Source organism: Vipera berus (assembly GCF_964194415.1).
Source record: "Vipera berus genome assembly, chromosome: 2".
Lineage (NCBI taxonomy): Eukaryota > Metazoa > Chordata > Lepidosauria > Squamata > Viperidae > Vipera > Vipera berus.
Genome location: NC_138203.1, coordinates 242213286 through 242233908, shown reverse-complemented (window position 1 = coordinate 242233908; position 20623 = coordinate 242213286). Strand labels below are relative to the sequence as shown.

Genomic DNA, 20623 nt, shown 5'->3' with positions numbered 1-20623 from the left:
TAGGACATGTGGGTTAGTACATGAGCAGACTGAGGAAAACATATACCATATGTTTTAAAATGGTATATATTAACTATATAGTAATTTAGTTAATGTAGTTCATGGAGTCAAAAATTACTTGATAGAACATAATCAATTAATCAATCAATAGTTCCTGGAGCCCCTGAGCTCTGACACTCAAGCCCTGATCATCTCTTGCCTAGACTATTGCAACACAAGGGTCTATCCTTAAAGAATATTTGGAAGCTACAGCTGGCACCAAAGGCAGCCAGACATTTGTTCTTAGGGGCTGCGAGGATGGCCCATGTTACACTGCGGATCTGCAAGCCGCACTGCTTGCCCGTTCGTTTCCAGATCCAATTCAAGGAGTTGGTTTTTATCTTTAAAGTTCTTCATGTTGTGGACCCAGCTTATCTAAGGAACTGTCTCACCCTAATGAGATTGGCCTGCCTCAGTGACAGAAAGGGAATGTGACACCGTTGGAGGAAATCCAGCTGGCAGCAACCAGGCAAATGATGCTGTGGCTCCCACCCTCTGTAATATCATGCGCACACACCCCACAAGTGAGATCCACTCTCCGTTTTGGCCTCCCAAAAGGCCCTGTAGACCTGGCTCTGCCAATTGGCCTGCGGCCCCAATGGATGTTTGTGTGTGTATCATTCTGGAAGTGGTTAATGGACTAAGAACCCACTTCCTCCCTATGTGCATCTTGCTCCCTCTTTGCTACAGTATCTTGTTTAATTTTTAAGTCAGTTTCAGTGTTAATATTTATTATTTTAATGTTTTAATTATTTTCCTTGTTTTTATTGATTGTAAGCTGCCTAGAGTTGCCTTTAGGTGAGATGAGCAGCATATAACTTTAATAAATAAATAAATACAAATTTGGTTTTGACAAAGTCAGATGTGTGAACACATTTCTAAACCATTGAAATAGCCATCATAGTTAAAGTATTATATTGAATCATGGTTTGTAAAAATGTGGGAACTCAGTTTACCCTCTAGGGCAGGCTTAGATTCTTACTATACTTATCTTCTGAGGGGACCAGTCAATATATATTTTTTTCTTCCCCATGTTGTGTACCAGCTGTTGTGATTCTTCTTCCTATTGGAAAGGCATTGAGTAGTCTTTAGTATTATAGTTAATGTGTACAGGCTCCATAATCTTATTTTCTGCATTCAATAGTGATAGAAATTATTCTTATTTGAATAATCAAATAAGTGGACATCAAGTCTCTATTTTGAGAGTGCTTTGGATAAAAAATCAACTAAAATAGTTGTTTATAGATCTATTTATAAATAAATGTCACCTGAACAAAACTATTCAGGTTGTGTTGTAATTTGCACCTACATTATCAGGACAGTAAATACATCTACTATTTTTGTGTTAATAAAACATTGTCCAGAAAATTTTAAACTTACATGTAGTAAAAACATTTTTTTTCTTCTGCCATATTTCTTCATTGGTCTCCTTCCCATTCTCCCTCTTTCCAACACCTCCCTTCTTTATTGTGGACAGATTTATCCCTTGCAGGCAGAGTGTCTGGAAATATCTTTGATCAAATGACACAAGAAAGGACTCCATAAATGCAAAACGAGTATTTCTGTAGAAAGTCACAGCACAGAGCATCCTCAGTGGTACAATACTTTTACATTTATTTAGAGTTGATATTTATATTTACTTTTCTTGTATAATACAGTTTAGCATTCTTTTTTCCTTGGGTCCTATTTGTATCTTTTATTTGTGATTTTTTTTCTCTTTAAAAAAAAGATAACTACTTACTCAAATGTACTTTTTCATTTTTTTCCAGAAAAAATATTGTTTGAATTAAACAGCAAGGAACATATAGTCACCTAGTAGTATTAGAAGAGCCGTGGTGGTGCTAACTCACTGCTCACTCCAGAAGTTCGATTCTGAGCAGTTCAAGGTTGACTCAGCCTTCCATACTTCTGAAGTCGGTGAAATGAGGACCCAGGTTGTTGGGGGCAATAGGCTAACATTGTTACTGCTTGGAGAGGGTTGTAAAGCGCTGTGAAGTAGTATATAAGTCTAAGTGCTCTTGCTATTAAATCAAAGTTATCTTATGGTAAAGTCAGTGAACATAGCAATTTTATTTTTTTTAGACAAGAGGTTGGCTCCTGAGAACTTTGAGCAAAAGGAAGTTTGCAAAAGGTAAGATCACCATCTCCTCTTCTTAGTGACTTCTCCTTTATGATATACTAGCTTCCCTGAAGAGTGGGATTCTTGAATAGCATGAAATGCTATGGCCCTCTCCTTATGTCTGAAATAGGACAACTTCCCTTCCCAACAGAGATCCACTCACATGCATCATCCCCTCCAGGCCAGTAAAACAGATGTTGGAAACAAAGATAAGGCCGAGAAATAACTGACCCCAATCACCCATTTGGGTGCATTTGTATTGGAGTGTGGATTTGAACCAGGTCTCCCCATTCCTATTTCAAAACCTTACTTAATAATAATAATAAGTTGGAAGGGACCTTGGAGGTCATCTAGTCCAACCCCCTGCTCAGGCAGGAAACCTTATACCATTTCAGACAAATGGCTGTCCAGTCTCTTCTTAAAAACTTCCAGTGTTGGAGCATTCACCACTTCTGGAGGCAGGTTGTTCCACTGGTTAGTTGTTCTAACTGTCAGGAAGTTTCTCCTTAGTTCTAGGTTGCTTCTCTCCTTGACTAGTTTCCATCCATTGCTTCTTGTCCTGCTTTCAGGTGCTTTGGAAAATAGCTTAGGATGCCACATGGAGCTTCTGATGGAAAATGCCATTCTGCTAGCTTCTTTCTGCTCCTGTTTCTCAGGGTTCCTCCCACAGCTTTCAATTGGCCAACTTTTTTCCTCATTAAAATCAAATGATAAAATTCTGAATGGCATAATGTTTTCCAAGGGTTTCCTTAATTATGTATATAGTGTGTGTGTGTGTGTGTGTGTGTGTAAATTTTTTGGATTGCTAACAAAAACAGGAAATAAGATTTGTCCCGTGTTTGGGGCCTAGCAAGGTATTCTAAATACTTAATAAATGCTTAAAACATATGTATGTATGTATGTATGTATGTATGTATGTATGTATGTATGTATATGTATATATATACGTATATATGTTAAATGCTTGTTAACTATTCAGATTACCTTGCTAGGCCCCAAACACGGGACAAATCTTTATTTCCTGTTTCAGCCTAACCGAAGGCCATAGACAGGCAGTAGTCACAACAGTGACAGCTCATATTTGTGTAAATTTTATATATATATAGACTGAGAATATTATTTACTACTGTTAGTGATAGTAAATGGAGTTACTTGTGTTAAATATGTAAGTTCTTCTGAATAATCCTAAAAAAATGCAAAGTTCTCACTGATACATCTTCTGAAAAGACAACAGATCTATCACTTAACTGGTCCAATTCATGAATTTAAGGAAGAGCTTAGACATGCTAGGAACCTGTGAGCTTTATCTTGTAGCATTCCATGTTATGCCATCAGTTCCAGACATCACAACATCCTCACAGTCACATAACTGTGATCTGAACATTTGGTGCCTGGCTTGCAATTACAATGGTAGAGCAAGCCACAGTCATGTGATCATAATTTCCAATATTCCCCTGCTGGCTTCCCACAAACAAAGTCAATGGAAGCTGGCAGGAAGTTGGAAGTCATAATTACATGAGGTCCTTGCTTAATGATCTGCATGGTCATCACTTAATAATTGCCACCAGGACTGTCAGAACTGTGATTGCTAGGTGGCATGGTCACATGACTTTGCAGACCATATTGCTTGGAGATGGCAATTCCATCTAATGTTGTTAAACAAGGACTATCTTTATTGTACACTTACTGTAGAGCTTTCAACATATTTTTGTACTATTCATTTTGATCTCATTTATAATAAAAAGATGAACTCTGTGGAATGCAGCTAAAACAGCTCCAGGTTCATTCCCTGAAAATATTTAGCCAATATATATGCAGGAGAATCAAGGGCAGAGCTATATCAGGTAGCAAATGGAAAACGTCTAGAATAACATTCAATTTCAATTTGCAGATTTTGATCGATGCTCAGATAGTGTCTAAATATTGTCCAAATATTTAATGACTGCATTAAAAATTGAGTAATACCTCACTTCATTAATTTTTAAAATTGTAATATATCGGAGCTTCAAGGAACTCCAGAGTTCATCTATATACATCACTGGTGAAAGGAGATGCATCTAGAGCCTCTCTGCTTAAATATTTTCAGAGATAATTGAGGTAATTCAATGTTCAACATCTCCAGAGATAATTTATTCCCCTGTCATAACATTAGGAAGTTTTTCTTGATGCTTAGCCAAAAAAGGCATTCCCACCCATTCTTAGTAGTTCTGACTTTTTGAAGCACAGAATATAAATCTGCTCCATCTTCTCTGTGATAGTTGTTCAAATCTGACAGTTTTCTTTGCTATCTACTCTTACTTTTCTTTTTGTCCAGGCCAAACATTTGATACTTTCTGCTGCAACATTCAATGACTGACATTCAATATGTTTAATATCAGAAAGTACTGGTCACTGGTCTCTTGCAGGAATATTATCACATTAAAAAAAACAACCCTCTGTTTTCTGCAAGTGGAGGGAATTTTGGGTCATGATGTAGAATGTATCAGCTATTGATAAAGGCAGTGATGGGTGTCATTGCTATCTAGTCAAAAGTGTGCTTTAAAACTGTCTTCCAACATTCCCCTTCTGGTTATATTTTGCAAGAGGCACCTGGTAATGATGGGTTAGCTGGTATTCTTCTACAAAGCATTATCTGCATTCTCTATAAAGTTTGCTATGTTAGATTTGTCAACAGTTAATGAGTGATACACAAAGTTATGCTGACAGTCTTGAAGGGCTGAAATTTCACAATGGAATTTTGGTGAAAAAACGAATGATGCCACAAGGAAAAAACATGGAAAATCTGTTAAAGTCAACTTCAGTTTCAGGAATTATTGCTTCCACCTCAAATGTAGTTCCTGGTATCATTCTGGGCTCCCCTAATTTTTCTCCATGGCTGGTCATTACATAACTGCAAGTTCAGGTAATGACTGAGTGTTTAAAGAATTGAATTGCTTGTTGTGGATTGAATGTCAGTCCAAGAAGTCACAATGTTTTTCTGTGTTGTTTGGCTTAGAAGACTCCACCATATTCATTTGACATGCTCTACTGCCTTTACAATAGGAGACAATATTTTCTTCTTATTCCTGTTATTTGTAATCTGTTGCTCAGTTTGTAGGTTTCATTAGTCTGTGGAACCCATCAGCATTGTAGTCAATGTTTTGCATGGGAACTATTACTTGGCTCAAATATAGAAAATATATTGTTCTTCAAATATTACTAATTTGTCTGCCTGGACCAGACAGGAGTAGAACTTCAAAGTTCTTGAACGGTCCAAATTATTTATCCTGAATCATACTATAGTCAGCTTTCCATTGCCTTACATATTAATTAACAAATACCCTAAAGGTAAAGGTAAAGGTTCCCCCACACATGCATGCTAGTTGTTTCCGACTCTAGGGGCCGTTGCTCATCTCCGTTTCAAAGCCGAAGAGCCAGCGCTTGTCCAAGGACGTCTCCGTGGTCATGTGGCCAGCATGACTAGACGCCAAAGGCGCACAGAACGCTGTTACCTTCCCACCGCAGTGGTCCCTATTTTTCTACTTGCATTTTTATGTGCTTTCGAACTGCTAGGTTGGCAGAAGCTGGGATGAGTAACAGGCGCTCACTCTGCTACACGGCACTCGGGATTTGACCCGCCAAACTGCCGACCTTCCGATCGACAAGCTCAGCGTCCTAACCCACTGAGCCACCGCGTCCCTACAAATACACATATACCCTACACATACACATATACTCATTTTTACACATACAGTATATTTATGCCCAGACTTAACATGCACCCATATTACTTTGCCCCATTTTCTTAAATAGACACCAAAGCCATTTCTAGCCAAACATTTTAGTATAGTCTGTAGACAGCTGAATCTTTCTAGATCATGCTGTGGATGGCTGGGTAAAACTCCTTTGACTGGAGCTTTTGAGACTCAGAACAAAAGTGGATGAATTGCTTTTTTTGCTGACGCTCAGGTCACATCCTTGCCGAGCTTTTAAGTACCTTGAAGAACAACAAAGGAACCTGTGCAAAAGATCGTGGAAAAGATGACCTGTGAAAAGCATGTAGATCCAGGGGTTACAACAGCTGTTCAGACTTGCAAGGAGTGTGGTGATTATGAATGTCCAATCTGCAAGAGAAAAATGTATTAGAAAGAGTTAAATATTACTGTAAAGTTTTAGGATCAACAGGATTGTCAAAAAAGAGAAATAGCCTGCTGCCTGACAATCAGTGAGACATTCTAACTATGCCTGCTTGGGTGATGCCACAATACCATGTGTCTTACAATACTTTGTTGAAATAGACATATAAGGTTAGACATTTCATCAGGGTTTTTGCTGGATGAATGCATGCCACAACTGACATACAGATTGGTACTTCTGCTAGACAGTGGTAGCAAAATTTAATAACTTTAAGTAGGAAAATTTTACTATTGAAAGTAATAATGTTTTTTTTCCACAAATGAGGCTGCTATGAAAACCTTTTGGCTCAAGCACCAAGTATCTTGGGCTCATGGCAGTACAAAGTGAAGAAAATTACTATGGAGACTTCAGATAATTTAAAGAATTAAAAAAGGATCTGTTCAAAGATTGACTACTATGTTACTCTTCTCTCCATTTTTACTACATCTTCCAAATTTGTCAATTTTATATATACAGTGTTGCTGATGCTCAGAGTAAATTAGCAAATGTGCCTGTCACTTTCTGGCATGGATTTCCAGATGCTCTACTCATCAAAATTACTTTTTTTTTACTTTAACATTTATAATATATAAACAACTTCCAATTAAATCTGAATTATCCTGAATTGGGTCAGTTAGATATAAATCTATACTTTAAGAATGGGAATCACCAGCATCCCTTACTATGAGATCCTAGGAGTTGTTATCCCAGCACCCCTGGGAAAGTTTGTTGTAGAGCCTAAAACTAAAACCTGGGTCTTAATAAATTTACCCCAGGCTATTACAAATACCTTCCATATTAGTACATAAAAATATGTAGGGAATCAGAATGACTACATTGTCCTGCAAAGGTTTTTATAGTATCAGGAGTTTGGGAATAAATGTGAAACATCGTCAAAAAACAATTACAGGATAAATGCTTGCCACTATTTCATGTTTAGGAAAAAAGACTTCTTGGAATCATTGTTATCTGTACTGCAGATGAAAAAACTGAAGAGAAAAAATATTTTTCCACACATTAACTGCTCTTTAAATTCATCAGCCACTTTTGCCAATTCAGCAATGAATAGTGTTTTCATGAAGTCTTATTTTCCAGTCCATCAATATTCAAAAAGCTTAATCTTCAAAACTTGTCTTAGTACAAAGTGTTTCTATCTTTTAAATGGCTTACAAAAAACTGCACAAGATAGACACCCTCCTTCTATCCAGTTCCTGCTTCAGATAATCTGTTAGGTTGAGTATGTCAGCCTTTCTTAACTTAGCTTCAGAGTCAATTGGAAACAAATCTAGCCAATGCATCTCATCCAGACAGACTAGATATGCAAACTGGTACACTGGGGACTTTATCTGATGAGCTGGCCTGTCAAATAATCATTATCTATTGGTATTATGATAGATAAGGTACATTGTTATGATTATTACTACTTTGTTGTTTTACATGTACAATGACAGTTTATGCACCAGAGACAAATTTCTTGAGTTTCTAATCAGACTTGGCCAAACAAGGTATTCTATTTTATTCCGTTCCATTCCATTCCATTCCATTCCATTCCATTCCATTCCATTCCATTCTATTCTATTCTATTCTATTCTATTCTATTCTATTCTATTCTATTCTATTCTATTCTATTCTATTCTATTCTATTCTATTCTATTCCCTCCAAATATCATTTTCAGGTCCCAGCACCTTAAGAATATGCCACTGAAATTGGCAATAGAATGGCCCATTTGGGGTGGGGGTTGAGTACTTTTATTTTTACTCTTAAATCTTTCTCTCAAAGGCCAAGTATCAAAGATAGCTCTTCTGGTATAACCAAATGGTTTTTCATGGTTCTTCAAAAGGTTAGAAAGTTGAGTTGCAGCACCTGTTCCTCAACATTGCCCAGCTTTTTCTAACATCTGATTATCTTTATATAGTCACACCTCACAGTCCTCTTCTCCTTAAAAATATCAGCCAAAGGAGTATGCTAAACTAATTTAGAACTTCCTCTATGTGTAAAAAATGGCTCACTGCAAACAGTGCTTTAATTATTGCTGTGTAACTAGCAGAATGCCTATCCCATTAAATTGGCTATTTGTATATTTGTCCAGACACCAAGTATTGATAAACAACTTCAACATTCATGCTCTGTCTTTTCATGTGTTTTTTTAAAAAATAGAATAAAGGTTATATGCCTTTATTATAAGGAACTAAGGAGAAATTTCCGGACAGAACGATTAACCAGTGGAACAGCTTGCCTTCAGAAGCTGTGGGTGCTCCATCAATGGTGGTTTTCAAGAAGAGATTGGGCAGCCATTTGTTCAGAATGGTATAGGATCTCCTGCCTGAACAGGGAGTTGGACTAGAAGATCTCCAAGGTCCCTTCCTTATTCTGTCTTAATGTTGCCAGGATTGAGAACCATTTCTCTCAGGCAGTCCAATCCCTGTTCAGCAGACTAAACAAATCTGTGCATGATTGTGTTCTGAAATTCAGTCAATAGATACAGTGAGAAGCAACCAATAATATTACTATGATCAGTGCTTTTTTTTGTAAAAGAAAAAGGTGCCAGGACTCACACATGTCATACAACCCGCCTTGCCTACCCTACAAGGTTCCATCCAAAAAAGTGCTGGAACTCCGTTCTGAGCATTTTATGAAAAAAAAGGCCTGACTATGATTGATAAGAGGAAGGTAATCTAATGTTCATTGTCCTATAACCCCCTAGAAATAGATACACACAACGTGTGGCTTTTCCTAGAACTGGCAATAATAATTAACTTGTTCAATATAAATGAGTTATGTAACTTAGAAAAATAGCACAATATCCTGACAAATACGGTGTTATTGGGCTGAGACAGATTCATATCCGGCTACCTCTGTTTATTTACAAAGATTGTATAGCGAAAGTAGCAAGTCATACTTACCGTTCCTAAATAGTTTGCCTTTTTAACAACAAGAAAATGATGGTTGCAAGCAAATCTTTACATAATCAGGATTTCAATAAGAAATTATAATCATGCTAGGGATACAGACTAATTTATTTCCAGCATGAACCAATGAAAAAAGAAACCTCAAAAATGTCTCCTTCATCATGGGAATACTTCTCCTAAACACGCTTACTATAAAATATTTCATTTTTTCTCATTAGCTTTTCTTGAGACTGAATCATTAAGTGACCTTTGCATAAGCTAAACACAGAGTAAGAAATTCCTTTGAAATCTACTCCTTGCTGTGAAACATGGCATTATTAGTTTAAAAAAGGGAGGAAAAAAAAGTAATGTAACTGATTACTGTTTAGTATTAGCATTGATTCATGATCACCCATTGAAATTCTAATGTTCAAACAATCTATTTAGGCTCTTGGGTAACATATCTAGATTCCACTTCTGAATGCTAATTGGAACTTTTTAGGTCTGTTTTCAGTATTTTGAACTTGTGAAAAGTAAGAGGACAAGTCTATTTCTCAGCCATTCCACTGAGCTTTGCATAGAAGTGGTTTAGCATAATTACATCACATAAATTGCGCTCTTCAGTGTTTAGGCTGCAGCAAATTAACCCAGAATCTCCTCTGGAAGTGAGCACAAAGTAATTATTTGAAGTCAGCTTTTCAAGATCTGTTCCTCTCCAGACCCTAGGTTACAGAATTCATAAAAAGAACAGCTGGCAATAAATATGGGAATGGTCTCAATACATTTGGAAAGTCCCAACTGGAGAGACTGCTCAAAATGTTTATGTGTTCAACCCTTGCATGAAACTCATCCAACAGAGCTCAAGTGTAGACAGACAGAAGAAAAATCTATTGCTATGGACTTTATTGTTTGGCTGGGTATCACCCTGATATGGGTTTTCTGCCTGAGAAGGAGGTTAGACTAGAAGACCTCCAAGGTCCCTTCCAACTCTGTTATTCTATTCTATATAATTCTTCAGGAATCAAAGTGAACTGGGATTAGGCACACTCAATGGGTTGGGGTTTTTTTAAGACCCCCCCCCCAATTTAGCTATTTATTACGGTAATAAAATTTATATGGAAAATGACTAAGAAGTCTACAGCTGAAGGGGTTAAAGAAATTCTACAGGGAAAAAAATATTAATTTATATTTGCTCTAGGGAGTGGGGAATTCAAAAAGACAATCTCTACTTAATTTCAGTTCCTACCTGGATTTTTTTAAATGAATATATACTTATACAGTACTGTTCTTGTTACTCTAGTACAGTGATGGTGAACCTTTTAGAGACTGAGTGCCCAAACTGCAACCCAATACCCACTTATGTTTCATCGGGTGCTGGGTGGCCATGACCCATTGGGTGGGTGTGGCCAATTGGGTGGGCGTTGCTGCGGTGGTAACGGCACACTGGGTGGGACTAAAAAGTTCAATCAATTCCAACTTTGTGAGATCTTTTTTTTTTCCTGCAAGAAGTTGATTGATTGATTGAACCTTTTTTTTTTTCCACACGGCGGCGGAGGCCTAAAATGAAAAGGTTTTATAAAACCCAGCTGAAGGCCTAGGACTGGGGCGACGACATGCATGCCCACAGAGAGGGCTCTGCATGCCACCTGTGGCACACATGCCATAGGTTCACCACCACAGCTCTAGTAGAAATGTATTTCCAGGTTTGTAAAACATAACAGTTTAAGCTTATGATAAAAAAAACTGAATTAACCATTGTGAATGACAAAAAAGGGATTTGAAGATAAGAAGACTTACTTAATAGATATCTTCCAGTGATGCTAAACCTTTATTGTGCTTTATTTGGGTGAATGTACAAAGCTAAAAAGTAGACAATGCTGGTCCTATTATTAGGCAGAGCAAGGTAGCTATCTAAGGCAACAGATCCTATAAGGAAAATAAAGATCAACCTACTCTGTGTTCTTTAAATTACTCAGCTCTTGTTAAATGCTATAGAGGTAGGCACCAAAGTAGAATTTAACTACTAATAGTCACCTTTTGAACAATGAAAATGTGTAAGTCGTTCATCTAAGGCAACAGCCCATCTTAAGAGAGCCATTGGTTATATCAAGTCACTGGATTTCATGGGGGTCTGGTGCCAAACACCCTTTAGACACAATTTGAAATGGTGCTCACAAACTTTATTATGAAGCTGACTGGACAACTATTAACCAAGAAATCATAAGATGACATTACTCATCATTACAACAATTCCCATGTGTATTTCTCATCATATCATCAGTGATCAATTACTTAGAGTTCAACTTTAACAATTTTAGCTACAATAATAAAAGTAATTATCTTCATATTCTCTAATAATAAAAACAGAATAGCTATATAGTAGCAACTAAAAGCCATGACAAACCTGAAGTCACCCCACATCATTTTCATAAAATGTCATAAAATGTCATAAAATGAGATCTGGGATGATGTGTGTGCTGTGATAATGTGTTTGACTTTCTAAAGTGCTATTTTATGTCTGAAGACCCATTTGTTTGAATTGGCCGGTCTGGCCTGATGGGGGAGCTGTGTTTTAAATTGTCATTTTAGATTGCATTATTGTTTTTTTAATTGGGCACTGATTTAATCTTTGTTTTAACTTTTGTATAGTATTGTATTTTATTTATATGCCCTGTGAACCGCCCTGAGTCCCTAGGGAGAAGGGCGGTATATAAATTAAATAAAACATAAACATAAACATAAACATGTTAATTATTAAGGGGGAAAAAATAGGAAGGTTTTTTTCCATTGGTGGAAAAAAGACATTGATATGATAGAACTGGTGGTTCTGCTATTAAGAAGCATCTTAAAACTATCCCAACTTAGCCATAGGCAGGTTCCCCATCCTACTAAGACACAATATGGTTTGTTCGGTTTTGTCTGACTGTATGGTTTATTCAATAAACAATTATTCATTTTAAGCCACCCATTTGTAAAAACATGTTAATGAAATTGCATCTAGAATGTTCTTTTGTGAATGGAAGGCTCTTTTCCACTTGCAAAAGGGAGGGGGAGTTAAGTCTGAACAGAAATGTTCCCTGGAAGAAGGGAGCAGGACAGTGTTTGACAAATGTTTCCTCTTCTGTGATCTTCTGTATCAAGCCTACATTGTTGGCTAATAATCAGATACATATACAGCAGGGGTCTTCAAATTTGGCCCATTTATGACTTGTGGACTTCAACTCCCAGAATTCCTCAGCCAGACACACTGGCTGAGGAATTCTGGGAGTTGAAGTCCACAAGTCATAAAAGGGCCAAATTTGAAGACCCCTGAAGTTGGGATACAATTATAGATATGCATAGTCCTCCAGTTATGACCATTCATTCAGTGACTGTTTTAAGTGCTGAATGAAGTAGTACTTATGCTGCTCCCTCTGCAGAGCCCCTACATGATCAAAATTTGGACACTTGGCAGCCCACCCGTATTTACAATTGCAAGTGTGCTTCAGCTCTTGCCAACCACCTATCTCTCCCCCATCTCTGCCTTTTCAGCCACCTGACAGGACAGAGTGGCACTCCTTGGTGGCAGCAGCTGCACTGGGCTCAACCAAAGGCCTGAGGTCTTCAGCAGCCTTAGCCCATTGCCATCACTCCCAGGCCTCAGGAAGAAGATATAGCCAGCAACTTCCTGCACAGAGCCAAGCTGGGCATGTTTCAGCAGCAGGAGGAGGAAGATGGCAGAGTCCACTGGGGTCATTGGGGCTGGTAAGTGAGTCAGTGCATAACTAGTAGGATGGTAGGATGAGCACTGGGTGGCTGGGCTGGCAGTGGTAGCAAAGGGCAGGGCAGCCAAAAGGGCACAGATGGGGCAGAGATATGTGGGTGGGGGCTGTTGAAGAGGAGAGAGTCCCCTACTTTACCAAAGTTCAGGGCTGGGAGAGGCCAAGCTGGGAGAGGCTTAATTCTGGATGGATCTTGTGCTAATGACAGATAGGATTTGATTAACAAAGGCAATGGGGAGTGCTAGGATTGCTGTCACTTAATAATGAAGCCATGTGATATTCTGCTTTATAACCAAATCACTTAGCAATGGAAATTGCAATCCCAATTACCTTAGTGAGGACTGCCATCCCTAAAAAAGCTTTCCGGCCCAGGCTGAGTTTTAATTGGGGTTTTAAATGGGGTTTTATATGTTTTATATTTTTTCAGGGATTTAGTTTAATCTTTTTAATTGTTCTTAATTTTTGTATTGACGTTTTTTATGCCCTGTAAACCGCCCTGAGTCCTACAGGAAAGGGCGGTATATAAATTCAATAAAATAAAATAAAATAAATAAAATCCCATTAGCGTAAAAATGTTAGAACTTAAACTTGAAGACTATAGTGGAGATGTTTTTTTTGATGCTCGCTCATTGACACAATAAATCTGACCTCAATGACTCTGCTACTCTACCTATGGAGAAAAATAAACATTTTGCTCATTAGAAAACTTTTCATCATGCTGTGTTTTTGCATTCTGAACACCTGGCCCAGCCATGCCTCTGTTAATTGTTAGCTTGGACGCTTTACTTCTACCTTTCCAGCTGATTGCATGCTTTCACAAGCCTACTAACAAAAGTTTTAGCAGAATCCTAAGATAGTATCTCACTGCTGTGCATCTTACTCTGCAGCCGGTGTACTCAGTGGCTAAGACTGCACGGATAGTCAATCCCAGCAGGTAATGTTTCACTGTAGTGTACCATCAAAACAAAGCACAAATTTAAATCAGAAAAAAGTCCAGACTACAACTTTTGCCTTATGGAGGAGAGAATAGATAAATGCTGTGCATGAGGTCAAGCAGCTTTTAACTAGCCAACTTCAGATCCAACTGGTGCTCATTTAACAGGGAGTAAGCCCATCTTAAGAATGTGGGGATATCTTTTGAGTAAGCACACGCTGTTCATTTCATGCAATGAAATTCTCTTTAAAAATATAAATATAAAGCAAATGTTGTGATTCGAGTAGAAGAAACAGAGCACAGAAATGTAGCAAACAATGAAATATTATAATTAGAAATAAGATTCATCCAGAGAAAAGTTACATTAGAAATGCTAAATTAATAACTATCTAGGTCATACAAATATAACTTTGCATTCATTCTAACAAACACATTTTCATATTCTGAAATGCTTTTGAGATATTTTTTTCTCCCTTAATGCAGCAACAATCACTTTCAACATTATTAGACTTGAAGGCCCATCATAAATCATCATTTTGCTCACTATCGTTTAGAGCAGTAGCTAAAACTCAACAGAAAAGTTTAATAGGAATTAAGTTTGGTCTAGTGCAGGGGTGTCAAACTTGCGATGTCATGTGAAGTTGTGTGACGTATTGGAGCTTTTTCCCCATTGCCAGCAATGGGGTGGGTGCGGTTTTGTTGTGATGCATCCGGCCCGTGGGCCGGCAGTTTGACACCCCTGGTCTAATGGTTAAAGCAGGCTAGAAAGCAGAAGTCCATAAGTTCAAGTCCCACCCTAGCCATGAAGGCCAGCAGGGTGACTTTTGGGCCAGTCACTCTTTCTCAGCCCAACCACTTCAGGCTTATTGTTGTGGGGAAAATAGGACGAGGATGGAGTGTTGAATATGTTTGCCACTTTGAATTATTTATACAAATAATAGAGGTTGGATACAAACAAACAAACAACCTACTCCCCTTGGTTTGACAGTCCATGAAATAATTACTTAACCCTTATCTAACTATCTTCTGCCAACCTAGCAGTTTGAAAGCATGTAAAAATGCAAGTAGAAAAATAGGGACCACTACGGTGGGAAGGTAACAGCGTTCCGTGCGCCTTTGGCGTCTAGTCATGCCGGCCACATGACTACGGAGACATCCTCGGACAAACGCTGGCTCTTCGGCTTTGAAACGGAGATGAGCACCAGCCCCTAGAGTTGGAAACGACTAGTACGCATGTGCGGGGGAACCTTTACCTTTTACCTTTATCTAACTATGCATAAGCATCCCTTCTTTAAGAGGGCAATTCTTTATTTTACCCTACAGTGGACAAACATGATCACCAGATCATTGTGAAAATGAGGCATTTGCAACATTTAGTAGGATCAAACTCTTCACTTGATCTATTGTCAGTTATATGATACCTTTGCATTTAACTGGTTACAACTATTCTGAAATAGATGTTAGTTCCTAATTCCTTCAAGGAAGACAAAAGTAAGGGTCTCTACCCATCTCTACTGCCAATTCAAAGACAAGTCTAATCCTTCTAGCTCTCTGAGCTCTTGGAATATTTGGCAGGCAAAGTGTTACAAAGAAATATTCTTATTGGAAACTCTTTTATGGTCTTTGGCAAATAAAGCCCCATATCAGAAGTAAGATAATCTTCTCTGTCCTGAAAGCAAGGAACATTGTCCATGCAATGTATAATGAAATGTTGGGAAGCTCCTCATACTCTTTATCAGGCCAATTCCCAAATGAATTTTTCTTCACTTTTCATTTTGTGGTTATCTCTGCTGTGAGACACTTTGCATACTTCCGTGTCTCCCCTTTTCCTTTGCTTCACTTTTGCTATCTCCATCTTCTACACATTTTATTTTGTCTGACTGCTTGTGAGTGAAATTACTAGGGTCAAATGGAAGGGCTAGACGGCATGCAGAACTTTTCAAACTTCACAATATTTTTTCTTAAAAGTCTTCCTGGTCTGTTAAAGCACAAAGAGAGACACATTTTTACACAGTCTAGCAGTTTTGGTGGAAATAAAAATCTTCAAGCTTTCAAAGATGACTGAAGTGAAAGAAATATACTCATCCTGGAAATATTTCTCTGACTGACAAAGGACAAAAGATCTCACAGAAATAAGAGCTGACCAGATTACAGTTCGTTTTTATTTATTTTGATCCCGCCTTTATTATATTTATAAATATCTCAAGGCGGCAAACATACATAATGCTTTTTCCTCCTCCTATTTACCCCACAACCACCCTTTGAGGGAGTTGGGCTGGGAATTGTTGATATTAGTTTTTATTAATAACCCTGGCATGAAATGAACAGTGCATGCTTACTCCAAAGATAATCTCACATTCTTAAGATGAGTTTACTCCCCGTTAAATGAGCTCTGGCTGCATCTGAAGCTGGGTAATTAAAAGTTGCTTTGACATCATGTACCACTTTTATCCATTCCCTTTCCCACAATGCAAGAGTCGTAGCCTAAATTTTTTTTCTGATTTAAAATTGTGTCTTGTTTTAGCCACCAAGGTCACCCAGTCGGCTTTCATGCCTAAGGCAGGACTGGATCTCCTGGTTTCTCACCTGGTGTCTTAACCACTAGTCCAAATTGACTATAGTAATAAGCTACCACAAGGTTGTCATACTTACTGCAAAGATAATATCCTAGTGGCTGGGCTTAAACCAGCCTAGAGGAAGAGCACTAACTGATTAAAGGAAAGATATTCCTTTAATTGCTCTACATAGCAAACTTAGTTTGCAGTTGCTTGGACAGAGCAATAGATCCAGTTCCTGGATTCTTTTATGACTGGATGGGATGATTTACAGTCCTGAATATATTTTGGATTTCTGGAGAATATAATAAGAGAGAGAGATAATATCTTATTCTTGGGCTTTTCGTTGAGATAGTAATATGATGGTTTTCCTCATGGGGTCCACGCGCTGAGCAGTTATGTACAACTGGACCATGAACAGAAGTCTCGCTCAGAGAAAGCCCCTGACAAAAGAGGGTTGCAGTCAGAACAGGAAAACAAATCTGGGTTCTCCGCATCTGTGCGGTAAGACCAGGTCTGTCAGCTCATAAAGATCTTTTCTCCTCCCAGCTGGGTAAGGATAATTGAAATGGAAAAAATAGGAAGAGGAAAATGGCTAAGCAAGCTCATCCTTTATTTCTCTACTGAAAAATACATTATCTCAAAATGATCCTTTTGCGGGAAAAGAAGGAGCAAGATATTTGAAGTTGGAGAGAGAGAAGTGAACAGCACCCATTTCAATTGCAGTAGCTGGGCACTCAGAGTATGAATGCAACTTTGATGTTGGTAAAGTTTAAACAATAGTGGAGCTGGAAGGAACTTAATGGCTCCTCTCTAAACACAAAGGTAACCAGCTATCAATCATCCAGAGTCATCCAACTTTTGTCTAAGGTTTAACTAACCAAATTTAAGAAGAGATTGGACAATTTGTCTGAAATAGTATAGGGTTTCCTGCCTGAGCAGGGGGTTGGACTAGAAGACCTCCAAGGTCCCTTACAGCTCCAATATTCTATTCTATTCTATTCTATTCTATTCTATTCTATTCTATTCTATTCTATTCTATTCTATTCTATTCTATTCTATTCTATTCTATTCTATTCTATTCCCTTTGCCAAGTCTCAGTTCCATTTCATTTTGAGGTTTTTTCCAGTTACTATGGCTAAACATTTGTCTTGCAAATATTTATTTGCTGAACGGGCACAAGTGGAACTTGCATTTAAAGTCTTAACCATATAAGACCTGTGGGGTCCTTGGTTCTCTCTGAGCTTAATAGTTTTCTTGCACTGGGACCTTTTACCAGCACTGATGATGTTACCTAGTTTGGCAATGAAAGGTCTGCAAGAAAACCTTCAAGCTCAGAGAGCACCCAGGCCTTCACAGTTCAACCCTGAGCTACAACTATTCTCTTCTATTGGTGCCACATAAGACTGTTTTGCTGTAGCTAGCATTGGATTTTTCACATTGTACCGTTTGTTCAGCAAAATACACATTCACATTGGCCACAATGGGTTCTGCCAAATCCTTTGCACACTTCGGTTACACATTTTTGGAGTGACGCTTAATGCCAAAGTAGTATGCGCTCATTTTGTGAGTCACCTGATAGACTTTGGCATCTTCTCTGTAGACTGGATACTGGTGGTGGAAAGGTGATATATGGAAGGGTGATTTTAAGCCATTTAAATATTAGAAAGTATGCTGGAAAGGATCCTTTGCCACATAGCTCTTATTTTGAACCACACATTGTTGATACTGGAGTGATGGCAGCCAAAGCCCTTAATAATTGCCTCCATTAGTTTGTTATTTTTCAGAGGAAAAATTTCCCGTCCTGGGACAAATAAAAGAGCAGAGAATATTGGGATACCTCAAAGTACCCAATGAGGACAATCCAACTTTTTCAAAGTTACAGAAAAAAGGGGGCCAAGCAAATAAGAAAGTAACGTCATATTTCAAAAATCCTTTTGCTAAGAGATTATTATACATTTAATTTTAGGCAAATGGGAAGCATGTTTAAATTATTAAACTTTTTATATATGGTTGCATTAGTGCGATTTAGCCTTTAGCCCTTCTCAATATTAGCCACTTAACATAAATAGTGCATTTGATTAATGCCCCTCCATGTCAAGCTCCCAACTCCCCAGTCAATGATAGCCCAGTCAATTCACAAAATTCCTCTTCTTCCTTCATTTCTGAGCTAGCGTTTAGAAATCAGCTGATTTATGGAGTAAAGTCAAAATGACAGCATCGAGCTCCTTCAATAAAAAAGATTATAGCACTTCCATCCTACTTGTAAAAGTAATTTCCCATTTTCTGACAGCAGTTGATCTAAACATTATCTTTCATGTGCTCCCACTAAGATTAACAAAAAAATAGTTGATGTGGCTAAGTATGCAAAAAATACCTGGCTTTTCTATGCCAATTATTCTGATTAATCTGCCTCCGGATTTCCAGCTTCCTAATAAAAGCATCCAAGTTCTCTATGTTATCACAGGACATTTATGGGCAGAGATATTTGGCAATTTATCCAATGTCACATAAATAATATCTAAGATCTGAAATCACTTTTTAGATTTTACCAGTTCTATTGTCCTAGCCAATGAACCAATGAATCTTTTTTTCATTTGAATAATGCTTTGTTGAATGCCACATTACAGATCAGCTCTACTGATAATAGTTCAGTTATATAGTTTAAAGAAATTACAGTGAGGGAAATTACTGCACAGAGCTACAGAGGCAGGTATATATAAAAAAAGGAGAACTATACCTTCTTTCGGAGCATTTTCATCCCATGCAAGCCACATCTGCACAATAAAATAAGGAGTCCAGCACATAATGAAGGCTAAGACAATAATAAAGGTCATTTTGACTGTCCGTATCTTGGCTTTGGAAATGAGTTTGATGCTGCTCACCCTGGAGAGGGTGCCTCCATGAGAATTACTAGAGGTTAGGCTCACGCTTGTTTCATGGACAGTTTTTAGCTTCACATTTTGCCAAATTTTGAAGCTGATCAAGCCGTAGCAGACACTTAGCACAATCACTGGGATGATGTACACAGTCAAGGTCATCCAGGTGACATAGGCTTTAGGACCCCAAGGCTGAATGAATGTCGCCCAGCAATCCATCCCTCCATGGGACACATTCTTCATAGAAAATATCTGGAGCTGCGGGATGCTGAAGAGGAGGCACACAAGCCAAGTGAGGAGCACAGACAACCGGTCGGACCTCTGATGTAAAGACCTCAAGGGTTGACAGATGGCCAAACACCGATCCAGCGACATCAACAAGAGCATGTAGGTGGAAGCAAACATCCCCACCACTTGCAGGTATTTGATCAACCTACAGAGATAATCTGGCCCTTTGAACCTGAAGGTGATGTCCCAAATGAGTTGAGGCAAGACCTGGAAGATGGCCACAACTAGGTCAGCAATGCTCAGATGCTTCATAAAGAAGTACATGCGGGAATGTTTGTGGCGGGTTGTGTAGATAGCCAGCAGTACACATAAGTTTCCCGTCAAGGCGAGGAAAAAGATGAGGCAGAGCACCGCCACCTCTACCTTGGCAATGTCCTCGTTCCGTTTTATGACTGAAGTTTGGTTGGCTTGTGAAGTATGGTTTTCCAGGGTGGCATTGCTCAAGGAACAATTTGAACAATACCAAAGATCCATGGTTGATGGTTCCCACCCAGACTCTTTTGCAAGGCTGAACTGAGAAGAGAGAGACGCCTTCTCTGCAGTGCAGTGTGTCCTTTAGAGCCTCCCCTTTCTTGGGACCGGGCCTTTCAGTGCTGCTTTCCTTTTCCTGAAGGCCCCTTTTACTCCCATTTGGCCCTTTGCCTCTTTATTTATTTATTTATTTTTAAAGTCCCGTTTACTCCCTTTCGCTTTGAATCCTTCGCCTGGACTGGTACATGCAGTTGATGTATAGTTATGAGTTCTTTTCCACCCGCAGGATAAATCCTGCTCTCTTTGTAAATTACTTCATTGGTTCCTCCTATAGCAAAAAATAAAATAAAATAAAATAAAATAAGGGGGAGAGAAAATAAATAAGGAATCACACCAACATTGTGAGCCACCTAGTCACATTTTGAATCCCTGACAACCTCAGCTTTCTACTCTCTCTCACAAGGCATTCATTCAAACTCAGGAGTGTAATTTCAATGGCTTGTTCCCGTTTGCTTCAAAACAACCATCAAGAC

The 20623-nt window shown here is 38.4% G+C and overlaps 1 protein-coding gene across 1 annotated transcript; it reads right to left on the bottom strand.

Moving 5' to 3' along the window:
- Positions 1–6013: 6013 nt before the first annotated feature.
- OXTR (oxytocin receptor) lies at positions 6014–20093 on the bottom strand (the record flags this gene model as incomplete). The annotated part of the gene is made up of 2 exons (XM_081322110.1): positions 6014–6261; positions 19193–20093. The coding sequence occupies 2 exons, from the start codon at positions 20091–20093 to the stop codon at positions 6014–6016; spliced, it is 1149 nt and encodes a 382-aa protein (XP_081178236.1).
- Positions 20094–20623: the final 530 nt, after the last annotated feature.